This window comes from Heliangelus exortis, chromosome 3 (genome assembly GCF_036169615.1).
Source record: "Heliangelus exortis chromosome 3, bHelExo1.hap1, whole genome shotgun sequence".
Taxonomy (NCBI): Eukaryota; Metazoa; Chordata; class Aves; order Apodiformes; family Trochilidae; genus Heliangelus; species Heliangelus exortis.
Window position 1 is genome coordinate 100074916 of NC_092424.1, and position 15258 is coordinate 100090173.

At 42.6% G+C, this 15258-nt stretch overlaps 1 protein-coding gene across 1 annotated transcript; it reads right to left on the reverse strand.

Moving 5' to 3' along the window:
* Positions 1-660: 660 nt before the first annotated feature.
* On the reverse strand, positions 661-14996 carry PDIA6 (protein disulfide isomerase family A member 6). Its single transcript, XM_071741899.1, has 13 exons — positions 14899-14996; positions 11991-12132; positions 10711-10768; positions 9829-9955; positions 9253-9359; positions 7787-7920; positions 7270-7384; positions 6216-6356; positions 5042-5126; positions 4873-4945; positions 3808-3966; positions 1877-1973; positions 661-1135 (listed from the first exon to the last, which is right to left on the reverse strand). Exons 1-13 carry the CDS (start codon positions 14930-14932, stop codon positions 1067-1069), a joined length of 1341 nt encoding a protein of 446 aa, XP_071598000.1. The 5' UTR covers positions 14933-14996; the 3' UTR covers positions 661-1066.
* Between the last annotated feature and the right edge of the window lie 262 nt (positions 14997-15258).

A 15258-nucleotide genomic window follows, 5' to 3' on the forward strand; every position in this document is an offset into this window, starting at 1 on the left:
ACACTAGGTGACAAATATCCATATTAAGGTATTTCCTTGAAAGGAGGGGAAACTTTCAGTTCTTTCATTCCTTGTGTATGAAAAAGCTGATCACGAGGGTCACTTTTTTAGACACTGACAAAGAAAACATGAAAAGCAACAAAATATAATGGTATTTTTATTTAAAAAGCAGCTGTAACCACCTCTGTTCCCAGTCCTGAATCCCCTTCCAAGGAAATAGCAATTTCAAATTTAAATAGTGCCAGATGGAAAGCAAAGATACATTAGATCCAATTTGCTAGAGACAGCACCATGGTGTTTTTCTATTAGCACCTGGAAATCCTCATGCCCTAAAAAGGTGATAAGCTTCACTGCCAACCCTGGGGAAAAGACCAGCAGCTCCCAATGTCTCTCACAGCAGCAGCAACCCCACTTCCATTGTAGTAATCATCTTATTAAGTCTGGCACAAAGAAAGAGACCCCCTGAGAAGGAATAGGAAAAGGAAGACTAAAGAGTATTTAACTAAGATTGTCTAATCAGGCTTTAGTTCAAACTGTCAAGATAGTTCACAGGAAAGGGGTGGTTTAGGACTTCTCTCTGTACCAGCCTCTATTATACAGTTCAATAGTCATCCAAAATGGGATAGCTTTTATCATGTGCACCTGTATACAAGACTAACATTGTGTGTCAAAAATACTTTTATTCTTTAATTGAAACAGAAGCTGACCAGGTTCCACCTCCATGAAAAAAAAAAAAAATTACATTTAAAATTGGTTACACTAACAGCCTCCAGTAACACTCGAACAGCACACTATCCACAAAATAAAACCCAAGATGTTCCAAAGAAATATCCATGTTGTCCTCAAAATATTTGTTACACAGAATACAATCAAGTTTACTGGTTATGAAAATTCATAGAATTTCTGCAATGTTTTCTTGAGATGTGTACAGTTCACTGCTGCAGTGCATTGAATAGCAGTGTGTCACGTGCTATTTCTCCACAAAAAGGCCACTGGAATATCCATCTGACTGTGAACCAGGTTGCAAACTGCTGCACAAACGCTCCCAAGAAGTTTCCTGAAAATCTCACAGCTCATCTTTATCCCAGTCATCCATATCCACATCACTGAGATCAATATCATCTTCAACAGGAAGCTGTGAAAAAGGGAAGGTTTTGAGCTCTCATTTAAAGCACCTAACATGAGATCATCACTGACTTTGAAAGATGCTTACTTCATCCTAAGAGTAAAGCTCCCATCTGTCATCTCTTTCATTCATAAAAACCCCAAGTGTATTAAGCACACAAGTAATTGAAGTTTACAAGTTTGTTTTCTACTAGTAAAAATACTCCAAATAAAGGCAAGTACAGATAAGCTATAGAACAAAGCTACTACCATATTCTGTATTTTAATTCCAGCTCAACAGATCCAAGGACTGAAGTAACTTTGTAGAACCTAAAGAACATACTTAATCACTATGCTATTTATTACATAGGCTTTACCTTACAAACTTTCTGACATTAAGACTTTGATGGTAAAGTCAGCATATTCTGTGGGATTCTGTGATTCTGTATTGCAGAACCAAGTCTCCGCAGCATTTGGAGGTTGAATGCATGCACTACCTTCCTCACTCATCATGGGAACAACACATTTCAGACTTGAGTCACTCAGCTTTTAGATTACACCCTGCCAGCTAGGCAGGAGGATCTGTACACAGTGTCAGACAAGGAATAGCTGTTTGGTCTGGTGGCAGGATTTAGGTAATGAGAAATCAAACACAACTTGCCAGGATCTTTGAAGAACAATAATTTTCACCTTGCCAGTTCTTAGTTACTCTATCCCGTCACTTCTGAACCTCACAATTTATCAGCACCTTTAGAGATGGAGGACCTCTTACCTCACCATCTTTGCCATCCCAAGGTTCAACTGAATGAATTTTAGGAAAACCTCCACCACCCACTGGTGCTGTAGAGCCCCGACCAACAGAGAGTTCCCTAAGAAAAAAGAGGTGAAAGTTAAATTTAAGAAATCTCTCCAGTCTCCATCAACGTGGAACAGTGCCTGCTTCATATAAAAGGAAGTCAGCTTTGAGATCTCATCTGGTAAAACAAATCTTAACTGTCCAGAAGCAAAAGCTTTTCAAAATGTGAAGCAGAAAATGATAAAGCCCTTAAAGTAGCATTGCAAGTGTACAACTGGATCCAAGGAGACAAACTATGTCTGCTACACTGATTCATACTTCAGCAGTACAACAACCATGGACAAACAGCCCCTCAAACTGTACACTGTTTATCACTGTAAGTGTGTGTTGCTGTAGCAACTCTAAGAGAAGTCTAGAATTCTAATTTTGGAAGTCAGCTGCAACTGTTACTTGAAATTGCTAGTGATCTTTTTTTAGTGGAGACAAAGCTTCCGCACCTTACAGTGAGTACAAGGCAAACAGGTTCTGCTTTGAGACACTCCATCTTGCACTTGCTAGTTAGGCTTCCTCAAAAAGCATGGCATTAAAATCCTGAAGAACTAATCCCTTTGCATTCTTCCTGAAGCAAAAGAAGACTGAATAAGCTTTCCTCCTTAGGCACAGTCTGTCATTTTTATGGTCTTCTCAGTGCTGATTTCCTTACCTGTGGTCACACTCTTTAGACAGCTGAACAGATCACAGAAGCTGCACACAGCAAGCTAACAGCCAGCTACACCAACTGTGACTGCACTGCTTTCTCTAAAAAGGACAGCTGAGCTTGAAGTGTCAAGAGGGATTATTCTAGCAAGTGTAGCTCTGTAGTAAGACAATACCAACCCTATTACCTAACACAATACAAGCTGTTGACTGTTGTGTCCTGGAAGCAACATCAACACCACTGGGAGAAGCTTCACTAAGATGTACTTTATAGACCAAGAAAATTTGCCGTATCTGAGAAAGGCAGACATTTCTTTCAGACTGTGTAGTGTTACTCTTCTTGCATCTGAATCCTAAGTTTTTCTTTATCCTCTGAGAGAATTCCCTTTTTGGCATTGAGAAGGAAGTCTGATGACTTACACAGTTAAGAGAATATGTTAAGAGAATGGGTTTCATTAACCCAGCTGGAACAGGGGTCAGTTAACATCCTTCTTACAGCAAGGTGGCAAGAGGCTGTATTTGCTTTCACAATTTTGAGTGTCCTCTGCCATTCTCCAGGCAGGGACATGGAAATAACACTGCTAATGTGATGTCTCTTACATACCTTATGGCAGCTGCTGTTTTACCCAGAAGCAGAGTTCCCACTTCACTTTGATCATGTTAAATTTAGACGTTTTGTTTCAGTGCTGCTGCCCTCTGTCCTCTCCAGTTCCCCATTCAGTTCCTCTCAGCACTGACTCTTGCCCAGCTATGCAAAAGGCAGTTTTAGGGAGCTTGAGCTGAGCAGAGAGCTACTGACTTTTCATAGAATGCTGCAGTTAGATTATCAGATGCCAGGGGGATGGGGAAGGCAGGACCACACCAAACCAAAAAGATGAGCAGTACCTCAAAAGCACCCATTTAGATTCTCAAACTAGGAACTTCCCACTTACTAACTGCTAATCAGAATGCACAATTTGAATTAAATAGCATTGATTATCAAATCCCATTAAGACTATTTTGCCAGCTTATTAATTCTGTCCATCACAAGAAGGTACTGACTGCTTTATTAGTTGCAACCCCCACTGGAATAATTCCCTTACTCCAGTGAATGCTTGCCATCTTAATTCTCTTAACTGTGCAAGTCTTGTCTGATCCAGGAAAACCTGATTTTGGTCTACAGAGTCACAGCCCTATTACAGAAAGATTTAAGTCACTTAAAGATTTCATACCTGAGAAACTCATTAATCCCCTGCTCACTGAATGATCCTTTCAGAAGGGCAAATTTCATCTTCCGAGCATTAACAGCTGCCATTGCTGGATACCCAAAGCCTCCAATCCCCAAAGAGGTCTCAAGATCTGACTGAGCACCTGCCTCTGTCCACAGCCACCTGGAGAGAGGAAATAGAAAATGAATAATTAGGATAGGCACCATGGTTGTTCTGAAGTCACATATCCTGCAACCTTGCAGAGTTCAAGCTGGATTCTGAACTGCCCTTGACAGTGTCAACTATTACTGCAGGGTCCCAATTTTTGAACCATGAAGAGAAGAAAAGTCCAGGCCAGCTCCACACTCACAGCCACAGAAAGCTGAATCAGAACAGCCATGAAAAAAAGTCCAGGGAAAGAATTATGTTACCAATCTGAGCAAACTGCTGCCCTTCAGCCTGTATTTAACAAGGTTTAAAATGGCTCAAATCAAATACATAAACATGACAAAGCACAGCCCAGATCCTACCATAGGGGATTTCTGGCCAAGACTACCAGTCTACAAGAATAGTATTCAATTCAGTATTAGTTCCTCACTGGTCAGGTTTCAGTTCCTCTTATGCTTAGCAAATCCCCCAAGACACCTCTGCAATCACCCTATCTCAGAATTTTCTTCCAGACTTTCATACCATTTTGCCCCCTTCTCCCAGCAGCCAGTGTGTCAGAACCACTGACTTCCCAGAGATTCTAGCCTCCACTTGAGAGAAAAGGCAAAGACTTCTGGCCTGCTTCTTTGAGAGCATGAAACTTCTTAAACAATTTACCCTTAGCCTTCAGGACAAGAGTACAAGATGCTTAATCTAAACTCATTGATGCCTAGATATCACTTGAAAATGCAGAATTTGAAAGGGAGACTAAGAAAAAAAATCAGCTTATTCTAAAGCCACAGCAATTTCTCCCACAGTATAGGTAGCAAAATTCCAAGATATATTATCTTGAACTAGGAACAACTCTCATCTGCAGATGAATCACTATCATACAAACTCTATCCCATTGCCTGTAAAGGTACAGTCTACACTGACACTTACCCCCACATTTTCTTTTTGTATTTTTCAGCCATTTTTAACATGACATCCAGGTAAGAATTCCTCCCTGAAGCTCCTGTTTGTTAGACAGAATTGTAGAAGTTAAATAAAACAGCAAATACACACTTTAAGTGACAAATTCATACAGAAGTCTGCTAGCTTGTATGTCTACCTGTGTCAAGAATATGAGGCAGGACAGAAATGATGCAGAGCTGATGAGCATCACAGGTGCTCTTCAAAACATCTTCACTAATTATCTAGAAGAAAGCAGCAGAAAGTCAGTGAGGCTGACACTTGCTTACCCAGCTGTGACTGCACTTCCCTTCAACAGCCCATCAATGCCACCATTGCAACAACTTGACACAAAAGCTTACAAGCCTCTCTGCTTCACTGGTGCCACAAAACAAGGCTAAGTGCAAAGAGTTCAGTCTTCTGTCAAGAATTGCAGCAACAAAAGCAAACAGTACCAAATAAATACCAAATAAAGCTCACATCACACCTAGAACTATGCATATGCCAGTAGGTTTCATTCATGGTGCTGCTAGCATAAGGAAAGCCAGCAGGATGCAGTGTTTGCTGAAGGTGGGGACATTTAATCAACATTAACAGAGCAATACCAGTTTTGTGTGATGCATCTTAAAAAGGAATCAATCCTTTTATCTTCCTTGGTGGTCTCCAAACTTTGATTGTGCACCCCTACCAGTTAAAGAATTTCTAAGCATACAGCCCCAATACATGTACATCAATTATACAGATGTACTAAGATTATGTACATTAAAAAGCATACAGAAAATAGGTATTTTAAAAGGATGACAAAGATGAAAAAAACCCAATTTAATTATTTGTACTTTTTTCTTTTTGCACCTCAATGGATTGTTTTGCATGCACCCCACTTTGAAGACAACTGATCACCATTTCAAATCTAAGAAGACCAAGCTGAAACTCAATCACCATACAGAGGAGGGAGATTTTTGGGCAACAAGCAAGGTAAGTCATCATGCAGTTCCTAGGGGATGGCTTAAAAATGACAAAACTCTGCCCTCTTGTTGCAAGAAAAGAAAATGGGGCACATAACCAACCTTTTCACTTGTTCCTTAAGACAGCATTCAGATACACTGATACCACCCTGTCAATGTCTTCACTGTGTCAATTCTGACAATGTTTCAGTCAACAAATTTACAGTAAAAATGAAGTAACAGAAAGCTGAACGATCAGACTTGACATTCTGTGGAATAACAGTGCACAAACAGCACTCTCAGGCCACTTGATTTTGTCTTTACAGTCCAGTAAAAACTGCTGCAAAGTATATGATGGAAAAGCAATTTGAGAAAATGATGTAAAGGTACCTCCAGGAGCTCAGGTGGGGGTGCATTATCAGAAAATAGATCCAGAGCCCGAGCAACAATATCAGATCTAGTTCTCCCACCATCATAATCAACAGGGTCCTCTCCCTTCTGGAAGATTTTAATTGTGGGAAATCCACGAATCTGCAAGACAAGTTTAAGCAATCAGCTCAAATAAATATGAATATTTATGGCAAAAGTTATCTGCTATTCTGATGTGTTCTAGATTAAGAAAAAGAGAATATACTTAACATCTATATCAATCAAGTCTCACAGCATGTTATGACTGAATCTGAAAAATTTTGTAGCTTCCTACTTGTGCAACAATTCAAATTCAGGTTAACATACACCAAAACACTGTTTCAAGCTTTAAGACTGATGAATCAGCAAGGGTTTAATCACAAAGCACTGCATGTTTAAGTAGCAGGATGTCTACCTTACCTCTTCATATTTCTTAGATATTAGTCTACTAATTTGTCTCTGAGGAGACTGCACTGTACCTAAATGGCAGCAAGTGGACAATAAGCTCCCTCTGCTACACCTCCACTAAAATTTGTCCAGTGTTCTTGCCACGTGCAGTTACAGGGAAACAAAGCAGCACTACGTAAGCTCCCTGAACTCTATTAAAAATTAAAGATTGAGTTCACTCTGGGACCACAGCATAGCTGGTCTGGGCAGCTGATACTGTCATAGTGATCCCTGATAAAAGGCTCTAAGATGGGTATGTGTGTGTGTTCTGGAGATGCTCAGCAAGCAGACAAACAGTCTGAAAGGACAGACCTTTCACTTCAGCTGATAAAGCTATACAAGACCTTACAGAAATAAGCAGCCTTTTTCTTTGGCAATTTCCAGATTTATTCCTTTTCTCTCGCCCCTCTTATTTACTGACATTCAGGAATGAATTATTTGTGGAAAAATGGTATCCGCCTCTTAACATTATTTTTAGCACAAAACATTCAAGTGGTACCAAGTTAAGAAGTGGTTTGGTATGCTTTAAGGGGAATTCTGACTTACTAGAGATGGAAAAGAAACTGCAGCCACTGAAGAGCACACTCACCCCGTATCGGCTTGCCAGCATCTGATTAACTGTTGCATCTACTGCAGCCAGCTTTACTTTTCCCTTTGTTTGCTCCTTCACCTCAGTGGCAGCAGCTGCCCATTCTGGCTCCAGACTGAAAAACAAATTTTTTGAGTTCTCTAAGCTCAGAGTTATTTCAAGTACACCACATTCCAACGTAACTTAACACAGTCTACTCAGGAAAAAGGTCTCTGTAATGAATGACAGCTAGGTGGATCATTCCACTTGAGACTCAAAAGTCTCATCTGAAGGAAAGGTCAATGTAACTTCTGCATCTGAGTACCAACAGTTATTTTATTGCTAATAAGGAGTGCAGCCAGAGCAGCACCAACACATCTTGAGCAGAAGCCCACACGTTTTTGTTACAACACCTTACGGAAAACTCTTCAGATGAATCAAAGATGCAAGGTCTTTCTTAGGGGATTAATGCTATTGGACAAGAACAAGCACTAATGGGAACTGAATTGTCAAAAAAACAAAAAAAACCCTCATTTACTTTTTGCAGTGCCCACACCATGGGGCATAAAACTCCACCATCCAGACATCGTCACTATTTATGACCTTCTTATCAAAGCTGTCATCAGTCAGCTCAATCACATCCTTCTTATCTCCACCTCCGCTCTCTCGGCTCTGTAAGACACAAACAGACTCTTGCATAAGGGGTAACCAAAACTGGTTTCCTACACAAGCCCTCATGTGTCATGTTGTACCAAATGGTCTTTATTTGAATAAAATACAGAACAGGCAATGTTAGGTCATTCAACTTCCCCATTTTAGATCTTGCAATACACACAGACTACTCCCACAGCACTTTCAAGAAAACACTCTCCAAACTCCAAGGTGCTCTGCAACTCCCCTTCCCCACTGTGCTCTGGTTTCCAGGCAAAACAAACATGTATGGAGTGTAATACACATAGAGGGTTCAGTCCAGAGAAGTGGTCTGCACGGCCTTCTATCTGGCCAGCCTGAGGGCATCAGAATGTACCTGTTCCATGATTTAGAAACATAAGTAGCAGCCAGAAGACTTTCAATTTACCTTCAGGGACAAATCAAGCAAGCCAGCTTCAGAAGACCATTCTCAAATTAAAAAAGCCACATCCATAGAGCTTAACTAGGACTACACAAATGGTACTTCAACCAGTTGGAAAATAAGCCTAACATAGACCTCAAAATTCAAATTTGGATGGCAAAGTCATTCACCCAGGGAAGAGTAACCCTATGCATCAGTACTTGCTGGAGACTGACAAGGCAGCAAGCATCTTTCAGAGTGGGACCTGGGAATTCTGGTGGACAAGTTGAACACAAGGCAGCAATGCTCCCCTCTGGCAAAGGTGGCCAACAGCATCCTGAGCTGCTCTAGCAGCAAGCTGCCAGGGCTAGGGAGGTGATCTTTCCCTCTGCTCAGCAATGTGCAAAATAATCAGAGTGCTGGGTCTAGTTCTGAGCTCCCCAGTTACAAGAGGCATGCACATGCTGCAGCAAGGCCAGCCAAAGGTCAAAGCTGATTAAGGGCTTTGCACATCTGACATATGATGACAGGTTGAGAAAGCTGGGATTGCTCAGTGTGGATCCTATCCATGCACAGAAATACCTGAGTGAAGGGGAGTAAAGAAAACAAAGACACATCTGTGCAATGCCCAGTGACAGGACAAAAACTAAGGGTGTAAGTTGAAATACAAGAATTGCATTTTAACTCTTTTACTGTGAGGCTGGCCAAACACTGGAACAGGTTGCCCAAAGAGGGCAGTCTGTGTGGAGTCCCAGTCCATGGAGATACTCTCAACTTGGCAGGACACAGCTCTGAGATACTTGCTTTAGTTGACCTCGCGCTGAGCAGGTGAGGTGGACGTGCAGAGGTCCCTTCCAACTTGGAATATTTGTGAACAGTCAGGAACACAAGCCCTGACTACTTGCACAGGTCAGTCTCTAGTTGAAAACAAACCCACACATTCCTTCAAATACCTGTTTCCCAGAACTATATCCTCCACTTCTGCCACTGAGTCGGTCTTTCACCAGGGATCGAAGAGCACTTAGAGCAGCATCAACAATGGCATCACTTGTCCTGCCACCTGCAACACAGTGAAGTGAGGGATTTTATCACCAGAAGGCCAGTTTAGGCAGGTCCTAACTTAATTACAAACTTAATCCTTCAATCTATGGATTTTTCAGGAAAATCAGGACTGGGCTGTAACTCGTATGGCACTAGTAGAGGGACATCACTGACTTAAAGCAGCAGCACTGACTTCACTTTTCAACTACCCACCTTATCTGATGGGGGGAGACTTTGACAAGCTCCCAGTAAACAGGAAGAAAGGATTATTTGGAACTGCCTATCAACCTCCACCAACTACAGACTGCAGATAGAACTGTTCACTGACACTAAGACAAACACAGTTTAGTCAAACAAGTCCCACCCATCTGAGTTCCTATGAGCACTAGACAGGAAGGAAACACCACACAAGACAGCATTAACAACTACCTTGATTACTGTATTCAGGGAAGCTTTAGACACAACACAAGAAAAAGCATTGCACTTACCCTGATAATCCTCTGCTTTGTTTTTGTTGGCTCCAAATATCTTGATAGTTGGAAACCCTCTGACTCCATACTGTCCACCCAAGGACTGATGCTTATCTGCATCTACTGCACCTACTTTCACTACACCCTGCAAGAAGAAAAATACAAACCTAAGATTTCCACAATGATTTCATACATTTTTATACTCTGTGCAAACTGGAGTGACTGTTATTAGGTGGGTAAGAAAACAGCCACCAGAAGAGGGGTGTTATTCCACCCAAAAGCATTAAACTGCAGAGCACCACATTTCTTTCTTATTTCTTTCTTATACATTTTCAATGGTTTGATTTTTTTTTTTGTGTTAGATTTTGTTTGTTTCATTTTTGTCATTGCTTTTTTGTTGTTGTCATTTTGTTTTATTTAAGAAGGGGAATATATTTTACCTAGGCAAGAGTTCAGCAAATCACCACATGACCAAGTTTTCTGTAATTAAAGAAATATCATCAACATCTTACAAAGCTGTTTTCAAATGTTCTGTTCGTGCTGTTCCTGTACTTCAGAGACAAGTTCCAGGACAGTGGAATATTTGCTATTTTGGGGGATGGCTGGATTCTAATCCTTGCTGATGCTGTTAAGAGCAGACCAGGAAGAAAGCATGGGAATTCACAGGGACAGAATTGACTTACTTCCTCTACAATATAATGGCCTCTTTTAAAAAGAAATAAAATACAAAAATCCTGAATTTTAAGTACCTCTGACTGGCCACATCTCTGGCTGGACAAACATGACTAAAAGGATATGGTTTTGGTAGATCAAATCCCACCTGTGTTCCCAAGCCAGCTGACAAACAGCCAAACTCTCCTCAACACTCTGCCACAAACAAATTTGAAGAGTTCAACTTACTTTTAATGCTGTTGCTGCTTTCTTCCACTCAGGGGTTAGTCTTTGACAATGACCACACCTTTTAGAAAAAAATACCACAACAGAAATCATCATTCAGATCTCACAACTATTTCACAAAACATAGAGTGGTCTTACTTGGTTTGCTATTACAGAACAGTCACAGCAAGCTGTAGGAGAGTTGAGATCTACTAATGAAGAAGGGAAGAGGACACACCACAACATCATTACAGCATCACTTCTGAAGTAAAACCTCCATGTGTATTATACAGGTGAATACAAACATATCTCTCAAACATGACCTAGCACATGAGCACCAAAACCTGGATTTCCAAACATTAGTCTGCTTGCTGCAAGTTAGAATAAATTTTTCATTCCTTTTCACAGGTCAATTTTAAGGATAACTTAAGTTGAAAGAATACGTGGCACACCATCTCCTTCTTGGAGGTGCCTGGGGGAGAACACCAACAGCTGAATGGCAACAAGTACATAATCACAAATATGCAGGGAAAGAGGAGCTGCCAATCTACTTACACACTTTTTTGCCACTGTTCAAGAAAGTTTCCTATTGCCTGTAGTGCTGAAACAACAGCAGCTTTAGAGAGGCACAGCAAGCTTCCCCCTGCATCTCTCACCACAGAGACAGTCAGGCTGTTGCAACTGACTGCCCCCTTTCTCCAAAATGGGGAGCTTTGGATGGCAAAGCACAGAGTTGTGCAGAGATGGAATATCCAGCACCAGAGTTTACATGGAAGATGAAGAGACTCCATGTTTAGGAGATGAGCAGGATGGGAGATGGCAGTGCTAAATGAAGATCCACATTTTTCAGTGGAAATTGGAAATTTTAACTGATAATTCATAGTTGTAGCTTCACATTGGAATCAGGTTCAGAAAGACAGAATTGAGATGCTTTTTTAATTTTTACCTCTTAGGTAAATTAGGTAATATTAGGTAAAATAGGTACTATGTAAAATAGGTACTAGCCAAATTACCTATTGCACTTCGATCAGTAATTTTTAATACTTATCTCAGTAGAAAACCTGACGCAGTAAAATGCCACGTAAGGTCTTATTGATACAGCCTACTTACCAACCTGAAACCAACTTTCTGCCTTTTTCCCTTATGATATTTAAAATAAGAATCCCAAATACAGCTATTTGCTAGTCATGAGGCCATTATACCAGTAACTGTACTGCCAATGCCTGAGTGAAACCCTGGGCTGATCAGCACCTATGCTGCTACTCCAAGAAAAGAGCAGTCAGGTATACAGCTGCAGTTCTTACCATGGGGCATAGAACTCCACAAGCCACAGGCTCTCACTCTGAATGACCTCCTTGTTGAAGTTAGTTGGTGTCAGTTCTATCACATCATCACTGGCTGAATACAAACCATTAACTGCCAGGAATAACGTGCAGCTCACTGTGCCTAGAACAAAAAGCAAAGTAATCAGCACACCTGCAGAACAGTCACTGCTCTCCTGTTACCGTGGCTAAATCATCTCCTTCCCCACCACAGCAGAAGAAAAAAATAGGGAAATGGATTCCAGCTTGACCAGAGAAAAAAGAAGTTAAGGCAACATACATGTGTTCCCTCTCCACATAAATTATGGTTCTACAGGAACACATAGCATCTTTTCTGTGCCTAAAGCTAGCTGAAGTTATGCCACTCCTGCTAAGGCTCTGAAGAGAGTATTTTGTCAAAGCTGCTACAACTGCTACAAGACCAGCAGAATTTCCATGCAGATGACCAGAATCAGCTACATTTTATTTCAGTTCTTTCTCACAGAAACTGAGTGTCCACACCTCTTGCACATCTTTCAAAGGATCACATGATGTGTGACTGTCCCATCTCCTCACAGCACAGTTACACTGATTTTAGAGCTAGCACTTGATGCACTGGTAATGTAAGGAGCTCCTTCATTCTTGCTTATGAGGACCATTGATTTATCTCTAACGACAAACTGGAGAATAACAGCTAAATCTATCTGGTTAACAACTCAAATACTCTTAGAATGCTCAAAACTACAAAAAATATTTAAGTGTATAAGAAAGTATTTTTTTCTTAAGAAAGATTTCATATTTTTAGTCACTTCTGGATCTTACTATTGTTTGAGACTTTGCACATAAAACCTTGTAATCTTTCCTTCCACCCAGTCAGACTAAGAGATCAGTTGATGAAAGATGACAAGTATCTTTGTACCAAAATCCACACAACAAAATACTTTTCTTAATCCACTAAAGACTGAGGGGGGAAGTAAAAGCTCTGACATCAAAGTCAGAACCAGGCAAAAATATTTAACTTTGCTCTGAGTGATTAATAACTTGCATAGGAAGCTGCATTCTTCTCAAGACTGAATGTGAGAGGAAGATACAGCTCAGTGTTGCAGAAACCCTACAGCACATGGTACACAGACTGCACAGCATCACCTACACTTGATAAATTTTACTCAAGAAAAGGCAGTTTCATTACACATATTCTGCAGGTGAGAGAAGCTGCCATAAATAATAATTTCAGGTTGTTCAACCAGAAATGAGCACTGAATTACCACACTACAATTCATCACCCTTTATGGCAACACTACCCCTCCTTACAGCTTCTTCTAGCCCTCAGACCCGAACTCTCTTTTGTGATGTCAGTTCATTTCCACCACCCCATTTCCATGCTACATTGTCTCTCTCCCTTCAGTATGTCCACACACAAACAGCACTTCACCAGCACTGATCAACTGACTTTCCAGGGTGATCTGTGCCTGTCACAGCATGTTACAGTGACCTGCAACAGCAACAGTAAGAAAATAAGGATGGAAAAAAGCTACTAAAATGTTACAGTCACTAAATCCTTCTCTAGATGGAAGGATACAATTGAACTGAAATCAGTATATTTTGGCATCACCTAAAGAGATGTCTGGCAAAACAGATTTAGAAGCTGGGCAAAGTTCACTCAGTAATTTCTGTCACTTCAAAAACTGAAGTTCTAGCTTATGCAAAAACACCTGCTAAAGAAAACCCACAAATGAAAGCCCATGGTGAAATTCACCTAGTAAAGTATCACTGCATTTTTTTTTTTAACTATGACTCATGAACTGGTGGCATATTTTTTCTATCTATAATGAAATAGTCAAGGTTTAGCTCATTTTTAACAAACAAAAGGTCATCTTCCTACAAGCATCTAAACCAAGAAAATGCAAATCTGTCCTTGTCATCAATTGAAAAAGATCTTCAGTAACCTGGTTTCAAAAGCTGTGTTCTAATATAGGTAAATTACAGTCAGGAGCATTGTTAAACCAACAAAGACAGCACCACGTTAAGTAGTACAAACCCTTATTGAAAAGCCAAGTTTTAACTCTGAAGAGTTGGGGAAAAAAGCTTTGACTACGGGATGATGATGATTCTGTGAACTTCCTCCTCGATACATGTACCTTCCCATAGAGCTGTGCTGAAGTTCTCACATCACATCCTTGCAAATGTGCACGTAGTGAGGGAGAACCTCTCCCGCCTGTCCTGTGCGGTGTTACCTGCACCCTGGGTTTGTCTGCACTGGGGCCGGAGTGGGACCACTTCACGGGTTTATCCAGCACAGAAGACCAAGCAGCTGGGGGAGGGGAAGGGAAACTACAATTCCCCATGGACTCCTCCCTTTGTCTTCAGTCATCAGTTTCTTACTGCCCCTACAGCGCTACATCCCAATCCAGAGCAGCCAAGCAAGTAAACCAACACCGCTTACTGGGAATCAAAGTGTTGGGGTTTATTAGGGTGGGAGGTAGATACCAGTTGGGTTTTTTGTTGTCGCGGGGACCTTTAGGGCGCCTGCCTGATCAACATCCCCCCACGCAGCCTCACCCCGGCTGGCACGAATGCCTCGGACCGAGAACTGCCCAAATGTGGAGGGCAAATGCCCACCGCTCCCCCAGCCGCCCACCCTGCCACCGGCCACTCCGGAGAGCGGCCCGCTCGGCCCCAAGCCCTCGCCCCGAGCGGAAGACGGGGACACGGCTGCTCCGAGCCCGTCCCCAGCGACCCCCTGCTCAGGCCCCTCCCGCCGCCACGGGCCCACAGCCCCGGTCGGGGCCAGAAAGGGGGAAGCCGCAGCCCAGGCAGCCCCCGTGACCCCCGTCCCCTCAGCGGTCGCCCCGCTCCGCCTCGCCCCATCCCGCCCGGTCCTGTCCGGTCCCGTCCCGTCCGCAGCTCCTACCCCACCACAGCCTCCCGGCCGCACGCGCCCCCATGGCTGTCCCCGCTCCCTCGGCCGCCGCGACGAGCGCCTCCCCGCCCCGCCCCCCGCCCACGCGCCGCGCGTTCCCCGCCGTGGCCGCCGCCCATTGGCGGTGCCGGCGCTCGCGCACTGGTGCAGCCAATAGGAGGCGGCCGCGTCAGGCGCAGCGAGGTGATTGGAGGAAACTCTGAGGGGTGGAGAAGGAGCGAGGCGGCGGGGCCGGGCGGGGCCCGGTGGGCAAGGGCCGGGGAGGGGTCTGGGAGTGAGGCGGCGGCGGGACGGCTGGGAGCGGCTGGGCAGGAGGTTGTTGGAGGTTGTTGGAGGTTGTTGGAGGTTGTG